Source organism: Cervus canadensis, chromosome 2 (assembly GCF_019320065.1).
Source record: "Cervus canadensis isolate Bull #8, Minnesota chromosome 2, ASM1932006v1, whole genome shotgun sequence".
Taxonomy (NCBI): domain Eukaryota; kingdom Metazoa; phylum Chordata; class Mammalia; order Artiodactyla; family Cervidae; genus Cervus; species Cervus canadensis.
Window position 1 is genome coordinate 17,695,578 of NC_057387.1, and position 17,228 is coordinate 17,712,805.

General features: G+C 41.2%; 2 protein-coding genes across 3 annotated transcripts in view; one reads left to right on the top strand and one right to left on the bottom strand.

The window, feature by feature from the left end:
* The window catches only part of LOC122433916 (myomegalin), a 64,445-nt gene that overhangs the window by 32,939 nt on the left and 14,278 nt on the right, over positions 1-17,228 (bottom strand). The window lies entirely within an intron of this gene.
* On the top strand, positions 9,201-17,130 carry FCGR1A (Fc fragment of IgG receptor Ia). The gene is given in 7 exon segments (XM_043457015.1): positions 9,201-9,288; positions 9,685-9,705; positions 10,475-10,729; positions 14,129-14,380; positions 15,450-15,734; positions 16,562-16,760; positions 16,762-17,130. Coding segments are annotated over 7 exon segments (1,116 nt in total). The 5' UTR covers positions 9,201-9,257; the 3' UTR covers positions 16,835-17,130.

Genomic DNA, 17,228 nt, shown 5'->3' on the forward strand with positions numbered 1-17,228 from the left:
TGTTTTTATTTCTTTAATTTTTAAAATTATTTATTTATTTTTGGCCATACCAACTGGCATGTTGGGTCTTAGTTCCCTGATCAGAAGTCTAACCCACAGCCCCTGCACTGGAAGCATGGAGTTTTAAACTCTGGACCACCAGGGAAATCCTAAGAGTAGACTATTTAAAAGAAATATTGATCATTAAAATATTAGCATTGTGATCTTTTAGTGAAGTTCAGATAGTGTAGAGGTTGCTTTCTTCAGCTGTCCCTGGGGAAATTAAACGGACGAAAGTAACCTGGGGAGCTCCTCACATGTCAGGATTTAGGACTTTTTGGAAAGACAGGAGCTGTGACCTGTAATCATGCTTCTTCTGCTGAGAAGTCAAGCTAGTTCCAGGCTGAGTCATAAACAAGGAAAACAATCATTACCTTGACCTTGAAGAGCTTTGGGTGCCCTCTGCCCAACACCCAAGACACACGTATGCTCTGGCCGACATGTTTTCAATTACCACCTACATCAACTAGATCTACATTTGTTCTCACATCTCTTTCTAAACTACAAACCTATACTTCCAACTCACAACTCCTAATTCACAAGTCGATGCCTCCTATGTGTCTCAGAGTCACATATGTTAAAACTCAACACACCAGCGAGTTCCCTGTCAGCATCACACACCACCCTCTGCCTCAACACTATGGTCAGACTGAGGTACAGCATGTTACATATGTCCTATGTTTCAACTGATCACTAAAACAATGCCCAGACCTCTTCCCATCCCTGCCCAGTACATTTACCCTCACCGCCATCCAGCCTGTTGCCCATACTAGATCTTGCTATCCTTTTTGGATAAACTCTCTCATCCCCCCAGCACAGAAGTTTATTTCTAGTATAATTAAAAAACAGTGCTTAAATTTATTGGATTCTCTACAGACTCACTTCTGCTTCATTACTATACCCTTTCTCTATCACCCCTTACCTCCATTAGTGTAAGCAGATCAAAAAATGCCCTCCCTACAGCTAGTCTATTCAATCCCTTTGCCACACTGCGTTGATTGACCATTCCATGGCATAAATCTGGACATTCCACATCAACCAAGACAGTAGCAAGCAAGAGTACTCCCTCCTCACTTGATCATTAGGGCCCTGGAGACTGTGGGAGGTGCTGGGAAAAGAACTGCAATAGATTAGCCTCTGGAGATAGTGGGTTCTGGGCCTATGTTGACTTTGAAATATTTACATATTAGAGAAGCACACGTCTCTGACAGGGCTTGGAAATTAGGAAGCAAGGATAAAAATGAGTCACTGTGCTGGTACACCTGACCTTCCGGTTTTTCGATTTCACTGAGTCAGTTTCCTCGCAGCAGGAGTAAAGACCACCAAAAGGCCCCTGTAAGAAGTTCTCTAGAGGAAACATTCTGAAACTTGGTCTTACATGAATTCTCAGGGGTCAAGATTCAGAGGTTGTCCTAGGAGCACAGAGGTCTTCCTACAGCGGTAATTTTAGGTTCCCTAGGGGAGAATTTTTATCCTTTGGGGGAGCGGGGTCCCACATACAGTTCTTTTCCATCCCAGACCAAGCTCCAGAAACAGTAGGCTGCTTAATATGTTGGAATCTGTGTGATCACTGATTCCAGGGGTGGACAGGTGGCTCCATTTCTTTGAAAAATCCTGGTAGATGAAGTCCCAGGGCCTGCTGGGGTTGTGGGAGAATGAGTCTCATGAAGTATTGGATGTGTTACGACCTATAGAAGAACACCTTAAACTAAGAAGACTAGTGCTTCAGTAGGAAGAATCTTATCTCCCACATGAGTGACCCAGGTTTGATTGCAGACCAAAACAATTTTTCTTTTTTTTCCACCACAGTGGCTTCATTTACTACCTCTATTAAGTCTTTATTGCAAAGGCAATTCTCATCTGTGCAAAGATACAACAGGCAGGGGCAACACAGTTGGCTGAGGAAAGGGAGGGAAAGAATAAATGGGCAGTGTTTTGGGAAAGAAATGACTGAACACTGTGCCCTGGGACTGGGATAGGGGTATCATCATGGAAAGATTAGTGTCTGGTGTGAGTTACACAACTGCTCCTATGGGGTGCATCTTCCAAGGCAGGAAATTAGTTCTTGTGTGTTGCTGGGACATGTAACATTTAGAGCTAAAATCCTTGCCAAACTCCTGTGTATCACCTCTGACACCATGACATCACCTACTACCAAATGAGTGGCCTAGAATATGAAGAATACTTTTACTGTGTATTCTGTCTTTGGAAGCTAGCTTTGGAAGAAGATCAGAAGACTTCTATCCCTTGTCATGCCTATAATAATCTGATTTTCTCTTGTCATGGTGTATGTAAATGTACCCCTAAGAGATTTCAGGAATATAGAGGAGGTCTCATCCTATCCTTTAGGTTGCCATTGCATAAACTTTTCTTGAACATCATATATATTACATTGGACCAGAAAGATGAGGAGTCTGGTCAATAAAGACATTTCTCTCAACAGGTCATTGCACAGGTCATGGCTCAGTTGGTAAAGAATCTGTCTGCAATGCGGGAGACCTGTGTTCAGTTCCTGGGTTCGGAAGATCCCCTGGAGAAGGGAACAGGTACCCACTACAGTATTCTGGCCTGGAAAATTCTGTGGACAGAGGAGCCTGGCAGGCTACAGTCCATGGAATCGCAAAGAGTCGGACACAACTGAGGGACTTTCATACAGGTCACCACAACATCTCAAATGGTTACAATTGTACATTAATTTTTGGAACCTACTATCTGAGAAGTCAATTGTTCATTTTGAATGCTAATTATTTACCTTTTCTAACAGTCTGTCAGACAATTACAGATAACAGAGGAGTATTCAGGACTTCTGGCTAATTAGGGGGGTAGAACAAATACAGAACAAAGCTGTTTAGAATGAGAGAGAAACTGAAGCGTGGGAGAAGCTCTAGAAAGTGTTAAAGCCAGTCCAAACCCAATCACCTTTCATTGCCAACCACTCAATCAATGGCAAAACTCCCTGATTTACTACATGGCCACTCCTCACAGATGAGTCTATATCAAGTGATAATGTGGACAGTTCATCTGCCAAAACAGAGAACATGTCCACCTTATTTCTAATCTGTCTAAATCTGCCAGCTCAGAAGGCTGAAAGTGCATCATCAATCTTGGTGTTCTGAAAAGACACAATCAAGAAGGAAGAAGGGCTTAAAAAAAAAAAAGAAGGAAGAAGGGATAATGTTTGAAGTTCAGTGGACCGGTGGAAGACGGTGTTGTGTCGCTGTGTCCTGCGCTCAGTCGTGTCTGACTCTTTGCAACCCTTTGGACTGTAGCCCTCCAGGCTCCTCTGTATATGGAATTTTCCAGGCAAGAATACTGGAGTGGGTTGCCATTCCTTCTCTAGGGGATCTTCCCAACCCAGGGATCGAACTCACATCTCCTGCATTGCAGGTGTATTCTTTAAGACTATTCTGGTCCAAATACCTTCTGCTGTTGGTCCAGTGATAAGGCATTTGGCATCAGAGAAGCCACATAAATGACCATTTGATTCACTATGGTAGGCAGAGACAAAAGAGCAGCTGAAAGCTGGGCAAGAGCAGGCAAAGAGTTTGGCACCACCATCCATCCATTCATCTGCATGCCAGAGACAGTGTCATCCTGGATTGTTTTTTTTTTTCCTTTTTCCCTACAGTCTCCCCTGACTCTGTGGCCAGGCTTATATCACAAAATGGCTTAGGCCAAAAATGGCTTCTTTTATGTCAAGAAAGCTATGCCTGGTTTTCTTTCTCCAGGGACCTCCCTACCCTATGTGCTTACTCTGTGAAGTTTTTGCAACAGATATTGGTTCCTGGGACATGAAGTTTAAAAGCCAGCATGGCCCCACTGTATCTTGTTGCTTTACACCTCACTCCAGCTGTCCTGGAGTAGAAAGTGAGGGGCAGAGAACCAAGATAATATATCTTGGGTGACAGTGCTGACTGCTGCAAGGACTATTCCCACAGAAGAATGATGCCTGAGGTTGGCTTGCAAGGAAGCTGTAGTTCTTATCTTTTATCTTTCTGAGTAGACTGATGCCATGTGTGGCCTATGAACGTCTTAGGATTCTGAATGTTTAGTTGCAGCTAAGAACTAGCTAAGAAGGACTGATTCCGAAGCTGAAGCTCCAATACTTTGGCCACCTGATGCAAAGAGCGAGTCATTAGAAAAATCCCTGATACGGGGAAAGATTGAAGGCAGGAGGAGAAGGGGACAACAGAGGACAAAGATGGTTGGATGGCATCACCAACTCAGCGGACATGAGTTTGAGCAAGCTCCAGGAGATGGTGAAGGACAGGGAAGGCTGGCGTGCTGCAGTCCATGGGGTCTCAAAGATTCGGACATGACTGAGCCACTGAACAACAGCTTTCCTGGTGGCTCAGCAGTAAAGAATCTGCCTATCATGCAGGAGACACAGGTTCAATCTCTGGGTCTGGAAGATCCCCTGGAGAAAGAAATGGCAACCCGCTCCAGTATTTTTGCCTGGGAAAGTCCACGGACAGAGGAGCCTAGGGAGCTACAGTCCATAGGGTCACAAGAGTCGGACATGACTTAGCAGCTAAACCACTACCACTACCAAGAAAACTCCCTAAATGAGCAAAACTCTTCCAAATTTTCAATGAGGTATAATAGACATACAACATTATATTAGTTTCAGGTGTCCAATATAATGACTCAATATTTGCATATGTTGCATTACGATCACTGCAATGTCTAGTTAACATTAATCACATAACTTTTTTCTTGTGATGAGAGCTTTTAAGATTTACTCTCTTAGCGACTTTCAAATATGCAATACAATACAATTAACTATAGTTGCCATGAAAGTGAAAGTTGCTCAGTCACGTCCAACTCTTTGCGAGCCAGGCCAGAATTCTCCAAGCCAGAATACTGGAGTGGGTAGCCTTTCCCTTCTCCAGGGGATCTTCCAGAACCCACATCTCCTGCATTGCAGGTGGATTCTTTACCAGCTGAGCCACAGGGACAGCCCAAGAATACTGGAGTGGGTAGCCTATCCCTTCTCCAGTGGATCTTCCCAACCCAGGAATTGAACTGGGGTCTCCTGCACTGCAGGTGGGTTCTTTACCAACTGAGCTATGAGGGAAGCCTCATAGTTGCCATACTGTACATTATATCCCTATGACATGTTTTATAATTGGAAGTCTGTGCCTTTTGACCTCCTTCACCCATTCTGTTCACCCCTCACTACCCACCGCTGGTGACCACCAATCTGTTCTCTGTAACTATAAGCCCCCCTTTTTTTCTTTTCAGATTTTATGTAAAAACCCAAACAAACTTTTTGGCCAACCCAATACATAGAAATGAGATCACGTGGTATTTGTCTTTCTCTATCAGAATTATTTCACTTAGCATAATGTCCACAAGGTCCATCCATGTTGTTGCAAATGGCAAGATTTCATATCTTTTTATGGCTGAATAATATTCCTCTGTGTATGTGTGCATGCTGAATTTTCTTTATCCATTAATTTGTTGATGGACAGTTATAGTTTCCACATCCTAGCTACTATAAATAATGCTGCAGTGAACATGGGAATGAATGTAGTTTTTTGAGTTAGTTTTTCAGATTTTTCACCTGTTTCATGAACAATATAGACATCATTGCTTTACAGTCTCTATGATAACTCCAATACCTCTAATATTTCAAGGGTTAGTTTCTAAAAGGCTATCTTAGGACCCAAGAAACCTAATCTCTGGCATTTCTACCTATCATAAAGCCTGTTTAGTAAGTCATGCATTATTTAACATTGCATCTAGAAATGGTTATTACCATAATTTCCTATTTGGATGGTTATCTCATTTCCTGCTTCAAAATACCTAGAAAGTATGGCTTAGGACCACATTCTCAATTTTTAGGTGAAAAGTAGTCTTTGAAGACATCAAACACAATAAAATACTCCCTTAAATGACAGTGAAGTATATGGATTGGGAACCAGGAAAGGAAGAGTGTTCTCTTAGGAGGTAGCAAAATTGATAGAGGAGTTGAAATTATGCCACCTACCCCTTATGTCCTACATAGGAGAGAAGTTCTTGCCTCATCTAACCAGTAGATGGAGCTACCAAAATGAAAAGTAAATTTTGGTCTGGTTCAATTCTTTTCTGACCCAGGTGCTCCTGAAAATTTGAAAACATTTCACTCTTCTTTTTTGTGTTTCAATATGAATAGTTTCTTTTGATTTGTCATTAAGTCCACTTTTAAGTCAAAATCTTTCAATATTGGCAGTTTCATATGGCTCAACATAATAGATTAACCTAATGGAAAAAGTTCAAATTTGCTTATACACTGCTTTATACACATGTATATATATATATTTCAAACTTTTTCCAATTTACATCCATTGACACAGTGTAAAAGTATCCTTTTTCTTTCATTCTTTCCAACTTGATATCATCAATAATTTTTACAAACGTGAAGAGGAGGTTGTGGGAACTCTTATTTCATAGCTGGTCAGTCAGAAGCACAGGTGAAGTCAGGGGCAGTCTTGTGGGACTGAGCCCTGACCATGTGGGGTCTACACTTTGAGTAGTTAGTATCAGAATTGCTCACCACGGCGGTGGGGGGCGGAATTCATATGTCTGGTATCAGAAGTGTCGTGAGTAGAGGAAATAATTTTTTTCTTTTAGTATGTATGAAGGAAAAAGCACCCTTAAACTCACTTACCTTAGGGAAGAAGGAGAGTGCCACAAATCTGATGCTGGAAATGGCCTTTCCCCTTGTGAGTTTTCTGAACTGAACAAACTACCATCTGTTTGAGCTAGGATAACATATTCCTAACCAAAACAGGGAGAATGATGTAATCCCAGGAAGTCCTTGAACTCCTAGACCTCTAATCTTATCTATTTCATTTGGTTTCATAGTTCATATTTCTTGAGACTGTAGGGACAGAACTGAAGGCTGGGCCGTGTTTGGGGCAGTGATGTCTCTATGGTTGAACTAAGGCTTGGATCTAGAAGTGAGATCTAGTGGATTGAGTGTAAAGGGGAAGAATATGGTTGTAACTAAGAACCACCTCAATCCTCCCTGAGTTAGCACTTGTCATCCTCTTACTTAAACTGCTCCTAAGAATTTTTTTACAGATGTAAATTCTCCTAATGCCTCTTGTGAGCAACATGACATATATTGATCATTAAATATTAGAGCCTACTCTCTGCCTTAGTTAAAATGATTGCTCTTTTTTTACATGAATTCAAACTTACATCCTCAAATTTTGGAAATTATAGATGCTTACTAGAAAAAAAGTATTTCATCCTTCCAGGTTTTGGATCTCTTTCATTCCTCTTCTGTAACAATACTTATTCCCCCATATTTTCCTGTCAGTGAAACACATTCACTCATTTTTCAAAGCAGCAGCTGTTTTGCTAGAAAGCAGGAATTGTAAGGGATGAAGAAGGTACTGTCATAATCTACTGATGAGAATGTAGAGGAAATAAAACTGCCTGGTTTTGAATCCTGCCTCTACTTTTTATAACCTTGGTCAAGTTACCAAATTACTCTCTGGCTAGTTTTGTTTATAAAATGGACAGAACAGTGTGTCTACTCATAGTTTACAGTGAGGATTAAATGATAAAATACATATCAAGCATGTTTTCCTGGCATATGATAAGCACTCTACAGTTAAATGAAATGATGATGATAACAAGACAACCTAACAATCTTTCCAAAGTTGGAGAAACGGGGGAAGGTACATTTTGTACATTTTCTTTGGCAGAGCAATGCTGATTCTAGGAATGCACCTTTGGAAATAGCAAGTTGACTATTTAAAGATAAGATTATTCATTGCAGTGCTGGTCATAACAGTAAAACATTAGAAATAACCTTCATGAAGAGACATTAGTGAAATAAAGTATGGTACAGCTACACAATGGAAGACTTTGGAGACAAAATAGTATAATAGTTTGGAATACAGACTTTGAGAGTAAATTGGAGTGAGCTGAGGCTTCTCCCATCTCTCCCAGAACATCTTGAGTCATTCCTAGACCTTTCTTTCTTGCTTTTCATTCTATCAGTCAGCTATAGCTCCATAATAATTTCAAAACCTCAGTGGCATAAAACAGTAAGCATTTATTTCTCACTGGAAGTTTGAAGGGCAGATGGAGCATCTCTACTTCAGGGCTAGGATAGCTCCACCTCACAACAGAGCCAGTTAGCCAGAATATGTTCTTATCATGACAATCACAGAAGTATAAGAGGATGAGAGACAATATGTGATGCTTCCTAAGGCCTAGGTTCAGAATGAACACAAGTCTGTTTCCATCCACATTTCATTGGTCACTGAAAATCACATGGCTCGAGCCAAAGCCAAGGGTCAGAGAAATACCTCAAGCCTCTCATGAAGCTGTAGAGATGGAGTAGATTCGGGGAGCGAGAAGAAATTGGAGCCAGTAATTTAATCTACAACATTATTTGTCGTCATTTTAAATTGTCTGTCAGTAAGATTGCTACCCAAGTCTCTCTTTGTACTAGTTGAATTCATCCTTGTTTCTGTTTAGTTTACTTTCTCTCATAACAGAATACCTAAAAATTTCTTTGTATTTTTGCAACTCTGACTCAGGAACCAGCTCAATTTGGTGGCATAAGGGCTTCCCATCTGGACTCTGAAACTCCATCTGAGGGATATTTCCACCCATATATATGAGTATTTTTCTTCTCTATAGTACTCACATTAAACATTGAACTTCCTTGGATTCAGCCAAGATAAATATCCCAAATTCATATTGTCTTTTATGGGATGGCTTTTTTAAAAACCAAAATAGGATAGTAATCCTGCATGTTTTTCCAGGGGTACAGAGGCTGGTTTGCACAGATGAGTAACTCTTCACATGCCTCATCGACACTGATATAGATTCAAATAATCAGGTTTTGAAGGCATTAGCCAGGCTTTGAACCATTTTTTTTTTTTTTTAAATGGAGATTTGCCACAGTCTAGCCCCAAGAAACAGAATTGGGGGAGGAAGAATATAATCAGAAGAGAATGTCAAAACTTTAGCCCTTCCCTTGGATTCTGTAAATTCCATAGACCCAAAATCCAGAGTGTCAAAGTGGGGGAAATGAGCCTAGAAGTATGAAAATGAGATCATGCTTCAAGAATTAGGGATGCACTTCCCAGAAAAGGAACATGATGAAAAGCAGTTTCCTTCCTGTTTTCTAATCTTGACTCCAGAACCCCAAACAGAAACTCTTCAATGTCTTGTGTGTTACAGATTTCACTGCTCCTGTCAGATTGGAGATGTGGCTCATGATAGTTCTGATCCTTGGGGGTAAGTTGGGTTTAAAGGGGGTAACTAGAAGGCTCTGGCTGTGGGGACTCAGGACTTTTTGTCTTCCTTTGGTATTCTAGGCTAGAACTCATGAGTATGGAGACAAGTGTTTCTGTGCTTCCATGGTTTATTTGTGTCTATTGTATCAAAAAACTGGGGAGGGAAACTCTGAGGTAACAATAAGCCTGGAAGCAGAGTGTCAAAATAAAGCTGCAGCAATAACCATCTGTTGGCTGTTCATTATCACCAGTACCCGATTTTGGAAAAGTGGGTAGAGAGAAACTCAAGAGACCTAAATTGGTCCCTCAGAGTCCACGTTAATTCTGTCTCCTCAATTCTCCCTTCCTTGCCATCTCCCACTGATCGACTGATGTCTCTGCTCTTTGTCTCTTCCAGCTCCAGTTGCTGAGCAAGTGGGTGAGTAACTCAGCGTCCTTTCCTGTCACAGAATGGGTCCCCCTGTTCTAAAGAAGACAGCAGGGGGAGAGGACAGAAAGGAGATTTATAAACGATGTAAAATTCCCTATATTGAAAGTATGATTGTGACTAAATCCTGGTTTTTAAGGTTGCTCTGTAAAATTTTCTGAATGCACCCTGATCTCTTGATTAAATGCCTAAAAAAAAAAATGTATATAATAACAAGAAAGGACCAAAATTGCAAAAGCATAGATGTAGCTCTGCTGTGTTTTCCAATACCCCCCACACCATTCCCCTTTAGACAAAAACTATTTATTTTTTCTTCTCCTCAGAGAGAACCGAACAGGTACTGAAGGTTTCAAAGTGTAGAGTTTGAACCTAGATTCCCAACACAGATGTTAATTAAAGCCTGAGGTTAACCTTCAGTGATAGAACACTACAGAAGATAGGAGAATCAGCTCCAGTCAGTTTGCCCTAGTTTAAAACCATGCTTCATGCTTACCAACGAGACCTAAATTAGTCAATTATTTCTCAGGAACCCCAAATCTCCAATAGCCAGATGCAGATTTAATAATATGAATAGAACTCTCTGCTGCAGGATCTGGATACTCTTCATGGTTAGCTTTTATAGTTTTCTACTTGCTTATTTTTCAATCTGAGTATTGATACTGGATTTTTTTTTTTCCATCGTGCTAGCCACATCTTGCCAGTTGCTCAGACTTCCCTTTTATTCCACTTGATCTTCTTCTTTCTCTTAATCCCCAAGCAGACCCCACAAAGGCAGTGATCACCTTGAAGCCTCCATGGGTCAGAGTATTCCGAGAAGAAAATGTAACCTTACTGTGTGAGGGACCCCATCTGCCTGGGGACACCTCCACACAGTGGTTTCTCAACGGCACAGCCATTAAGACCCTGACCCCCAGATACAGTATTAATGGAGCTACATTCAATGACAGTGGTGAATACAAGTGCCAGACAGGTCTCTCAATGCCAAGTGACCCTGTACAGCTAGAAATCCACAGTGGTAAGTATGGCATGGAACGGGAGGGCTAGAAATCACAAGGTCTTCAACTGTGTTTTCTCCTTCCTGGATGCCGTGTGTGTGTGTGTGTGTGTGTGTGTGTGTGTGTACCGGTTTATCTGAGTATGTGTCTCAGCTCTATGTGTCTACCAGGTAAAAGTCAAGATACTCAAAATATAACATTAGGGTTCTTAAATTGTGCCCCAACAACACCTCAACTAAGGCAGCTCTTAGGGTCTAAGTTTTAATCTAGATACCCTACTAAGATTTTATTTTTCAAAATTATTTAGTCCTGTTGAAAAAAGTTATACCTGCGCACATAGTAAATAATAATTCAGGGAAATAAACAATCACATTTCCTTCCCACCCAAACCCCATATCCTACAGTTACCTTCCACAAAAATGAAACTGTTAGTATATATACATTTGTTTTTAAAAGTGGTTGATAGAATACTCCATATACTATCTTACACCTTACTTTTATCATTTAAAATACTTTGGCAGTCTGTTTATATCAATAGAAATCTACTTCCAACTTTTATAATTAACTAAACCATTATATTAGTAAACTTCTACTGTGTTTCCATTCCTTTGCCTTTACAATCAATGTCTGCAGTAAACATCTTTATACACATAGTCTGGAGCACATTTCACAGTATATTGGTAATATAATATTCTGGACATGAAATTACTGTGAGACTTTGAGAATTAAGCCAAGGAAATGTTGAGAATGTCAGAGCAAATGCTAGGTGTTCCTTATGTGTCTCTTAAGACTCTGAGACTCAGTTCCTATGTGAGAGAGGTAAGGGACGCTGACAGAACTGTTTTAACATGAGCTTTTGTATAATTCAAGCAGAAGCAGAAACATTTCATAGTTCAAATAACAAAAGATGAGCTAGGGCTGGGAAGGGGCCATTTTCTTTGCTTCTGCACAGAATCTTGAACTTCAAGTACTGATGACCTATTGAGAAAAAGTACCTTTTATGTTATTTGTTACAGTATACTATATATTTTTTACATTATATTTTGGGCTTCCCTGATATCTCACTTGGTAAAGAATCCGACTGCAATGCGGGAGACCTGGGTTCCATCCCTGGGTTGGGAAGATCCCTTGTAGAAGGGAAAGGCTACCCACTCCAGTATTCTAGCCTGGAGAATTCCATGGACTGTATAGTTCAGGGGGGTCACAAAGAATCAGACACGACTGAGTGACTTTATATATATTATATACATTATATTTTAATGTAAAACTTTTATTGAAGTATATCATGTGTGCTTGCAAGCTAAGTCGCTTCAGCTCAGTTCAGTTCAGTTCAGTTCAGTCGCTCAGTCGTGTCCGACTCTGTGACCCCATGAATCGCAGCACGCCAGGCCTCCCTGTCCATCACCAACTCCCGGAGTTTACTCAAACTCATGTCCATCGAGTCGGTGATGCCATCCAGCCATCTCATCCTCTGTCGTCCCCTTCTCCTCCTGCCCCCAGTCCCTCCCAGCATCAGGGTCTTTTCCAATGAGTCAGCTCTTCGCATGAGGTGGCCAAAGTACTGGAGTTTCAGCTTCATCATCAGTCCTTCCAATGAACACCCAGGACTGACCTCCTTTAGGATGGACTGGTTGGATCTCCTTGCTTCAGTCATGTCCAACTCTTTGTGACCCTATTGATCATAGCCTGAACATTTCCAGAATCACAGAAATTCCCTCTTGCCGATTTCTTGTCACTACCCTCAACACTGACTTCTAATACTGTGTATGTGCTCAGTTGCTCAGTCCAACGTTTTTATACATATCTTTTACTGCTGTTTTAGTTGCTAAGTTGTGTCTGATTCATGTGCTTCTTTGTATATTCTGGATATATTAGGTAGCATTTTGGTCAAAATTTGTGTTAAATCTGGTATCAGTTCTTTGATGTGTGTTGAAAATTGCTTTGTGGCCTAGTATGTGCTCATTTTTTAATCACTGTTGCATGTGTCTTTGCACAGGATGTGAATTTTCTTTTTTTAAGGTACATCATTCTATAAATCCTGAAATCAAGTCTATTAATTGTATCATTCAAGTATTTATATTTTTATTAGTAGTTTTGGCAGTTTCTGATGGAAGCATGTTAAAATTTCCCATTGTGTGTGTGGATGCAGAAAGCAAAGGTTTCTGTGTGTTTGGGCAGTGCAGTCTTTGAGTACCTTTTGGCTGGGAATGAAAATAAGGGAAGAAAGAATGTTCATTCTATTAGAAACACTACGGCAGCATCCTGGACTGTAAAAACCATACACCATATTGCACAGAATACCTGCCTTCCATTCTTAGATAAGTTCTGGAGGGAGGAAAAGTACTATTATCTCTTCTCCTCTTTCGTCCTTTAAGAACCTCATCCTCATTTAGCCAAGCCAACTGCCCCAAGATGATAAAATAAAGTAGGCCTTTTGGGGTATGTATGGAGATGTACATCAAAAGGGAGGGCCCATTTGATTTGGAGTTTGTTTTTACCAGCTATGTCACTGATTTGCACATATGTGAGTATTCCTATCAATTTAGAAGCATATATATATGTATATATACACACACACTTAGATATGCTTGCCATTCTGTGTGTTTGTCTTAGTATGTGTGATACCATTAACAAATTAGTCAGGAGTCAGAATGTATTAGTTTTTTATTGCTGTGTAACAAATTGCCATAAATTTAGCAGCCTAAAACAACATACATTTATTATCTTTCCATGGGTCAGGAGTCTTGGCACAGCTTGGTTGGTGTTCTGCTGAGGCTGCAGTCAGGGTGTTGACTGGGTTATGTTCCTCCCAGCAGCTCTTCTAACCTCCCATGATCATTGGCAGGATTCAGCTCCTTGTGGTTTGTAGGATGAGGTCCCCGCCATTTTACTTGCTGTCAGCTGGAGGCCAGTCTCATTTCCTGAAGAACCCCTTCTTTGTGGCCCTCACACAGGCCCTCTCACAACATGTCAGCTCACTTCTTCAAGGTTGGCAGGAGTCTCCTGTAGTCCAGTCAGCTAAGACAACCTCATATAATGTAACATCATCATAGGAGTGGCAATTCAGAACCTTTGCCATATTCTGTTGGCTGGAAGTAAGTCATAGGTTCCAGGCACATGCAAGAGTGTGACTCATTGGGGGCATTTTAAAATGCTGCCTACCACTTAGAGTAAGCTGTTTTTGTTCCAACCAACTTCTGAGATCTGGAAAGAAAAAGTAAGAAGGGGCTGCCCGTAAAGATTACTTTTCTTCCTAGCAAAGCTAAAGATATTTGAGGAACAGGAGACAGACCTTAAATTCAACAGAGTTCTAAAGTTGGAATGTTACAAAGTGAAAAAAGATAAACCCACAGGGTCCAGCTTTGGCTTTCTTGTACCTCTGCCACCATATACACACATTTTGTGCCCACATTTTCCAGATTGGCTACTACTCCAGGTCTCTAGCAGAGTCTTCACAGAAGGGGACCCTCTGGTCTTGAGGTGTCATGGATGGAAGAATATGCTGGTGTACAAAATGCTTTTCTACAAAGATGGCAAGCCCTTTAGGTTTTCTCATCAGGATTCTGAAATCACCATTCCGAAAACCAACCTGAGTCACAATGGCATCTATCACTGCTCAGGCGAGATAAGGCGTCTCTACACATCAGCAGGAGTATCGATCACTGTAAAAGGTACTATGTCTAAATAGTCATAGAGCTATTAGTTATAAGAACCAGAAGAACCATCATAAATTATCACTTCAGTTTGCAAGTGAAGAAACTGAACTCCAGAGAGGTAAACTGCCTTATGAAGGCCACACAATGACCAGTGGCTGGGCTGGGAGCAGAACTGAGGTCTTCTGGGTCCCTGTCCATTGCTCTTTCCAATATACAGTGCCCCATCACTAATTCCAGGAGCTAATGTCAAGGCCATGCCATAGTGAGAATCTACTTCACCCATTTTATTTTAGTTGCAAAGAACAGAGATGCACTCAAGATAGGTAGGAAGATTATTAGAAAATAACTCAATGAAACCATAAAAATTCCATAGTGAGGAAGACATTAGGATGTGGTTATACTTTCCATCTATCTCCCAGGGACCACGTGGCCTCTCTGGTTCCACTTCCCTCTGAACATCTGCTAATTAAGTAGTTCCCTCTGTCCCAGTTTGCATGTGGCTCTTGATATAACTCTTTCATGGCCTTTATCTTAGTACTCATAACCACTAGCAACTTCTGTGTGTCTGAAAAATAGTTCATCCCTATGGAAAAAAAATTATTGTCCCAGATTATCTCTTTCTCTCTTTTTGACTGCATCACACAAATTAAGGGATCTTACTTCCCTGACCAGGATCAAACCCTGCCCCCACTGCAGTGGAAGCACTGAGTCCTAACCACTGGATCTTCAGAGAATTCCCCGCCAGATTATCTTTTAAGCCAGAAACACAAGTAATGAGTCACTGAACTGGCTGGAGGATGGGGTGTCAGTATCCACTCCCAGTTAAACATTACCAGAGGGGTCATACAATAAATGACATGGCTGTTTAGTGACGCATAAACTATGTAGAGGTATTCTCCCCAGAAGAATATGGTCAAGCTGGTAACTGCAAGTATGTCTATGAGGAAATCCTAAGAATACCTCTCTGCTGGAAGTGGGGAAACTGTCTTATAGATGTATTCTCTAGGGGCAGGTTTCCCGAAAGGGGTGGGAGTATATCTTCTGTTAAAAAACAAAAAAAAGAACCTATCAACTTTTTCTTCAGAGCTATTTCCAGCCCCAGTGCTGAGAACATCTTTCTCATCCCCTCACCAAGAGGGGTATCTGGTCAACCTGAGCTGTGAAACAAAGCTGCCCTCACAGAAGTCTGGTCTGCAGCTTTACTTCTCCTTCTATGTGGGAAACAAGACCCTAATGAGCAGGACCACATCCTCTGAATACCAGACATTCATTGCTCAAAAAGAAGACCCTGGGCTATACTGGTGTGAAGCTGCCACAGAAGACGGGAATTTTACCAAGCGCAGCCCTGAGCTGGAGCTTCCAGTGCTTGGTGAGTAGGAACGAGGGGAACTGACAGGTACACAAGGAGACACACCCTTCCCTCCTCTGGGACTGAGGTTTCATGATACCTTTTTCAAAGCCCACCCAGGAAAAAACCATGAACAGGTCTTTGCACTCTTGATTCAAAACTTCACTGTTCTCCTCATAAACTTCCTTAAATTTCCTTTCCTTTCTCTTTCTTCTCTTTCCTTCCTCCATTTATTTCCTCCCTTCTTTTCCTTTCTGTGTATTTTCTCCTGCCTTCTCTCTATCCCTCTTCGGTCTGTCTTCCTCCTTTCTTCCCTCCCTCTTTCACCAATAATCTAATAAAAAATATACTGAATTCTTCCTATCTACTTTATAGGTATGGGGATATAAAGACACTGGGATAGAGTTTTTTACTTCAGAGAGCTCACATGGTAGATTGGTGAGACGGGGGTTTTGTGGATTGCACATGAATACCTACCTGCCCAAGTGTCTACGTATGGCTGAGGTAGAGGGAATATGAACTCCAGAACAAAGACTCTTTGGGGAAAAATGTTTATCTTCAAACTAAATTCTAATCTTTAAATGGCACAGGTAGCAGTTGTTGCTGAACCTAGGAAGTAAGTGCACTGGCAAGGCCCTGGCAGTTAGGCTCTTACAAGGAGCACACCCCCTGTCCATAACCATAGAGCCCAGCTCCAGCTACCATCAGCTGCTTCCTGCCCCCCAAACCCCCAGTGTCTCCCTCAGGCACAGACATAGCAGGTCTCAGCCAACCTTCTCTTCCAAACATAACAGCCAGACCCCTCTGGTTTCTAAATAGCATTTATCCTCTGTCGTTTTCTTTTACAGGCCTCCAGTCAACAACCCCTGTCTGGTTTCATTTTCTTTTCTATCTGGCAGTGGGGATAATGTTTTTGGTGGACAGTGTTTTATGTATTGTAATACATAAGGAACTACAAAGAAAGAAAATGTGGAATTTAGAAATCTATTTGGACTCTCTGGACTCTGGTCATGGGAAGAAGGTACCTCCTACCTTCAAAAATATAGATAATTAAAAGAAAGCGGAAACGTCAGAAACAAGAACAACAACTGCAAGAAAGGAAACACCAGGAGAAGCCCTGAGAGGGTGGACTGTGGCAGTCATGCCGTGGGTGCTCAAACCCCTTCCCTTCCTCTCTGTGTAAGCACGGGGCACAAACATCCAAACATCGACAGACATGAGAACTGTGACTCCCATGGTACCTAACTCTTAAATAAAGCAAATAAATGAGGTTGACTTCAATGGAAATAAACTTGGAAACTTGGTAACAAGGGTGATTTGAAGTGAGACTTACTCTAAGGAAGTTTTTTTAAACTTGGAAGTCAAGTCTAACCTGATTATCCTATTAAAATAATAAATTATTGTTATAAAATTATTATTTATGAGCAAGAATTTATTTACAGAGACAGGGTGGAAAAGTAAGTGTGTGTACATGTAAGAGATTAAGATAGAGAACGAGAGGGGGAGGATATGAGG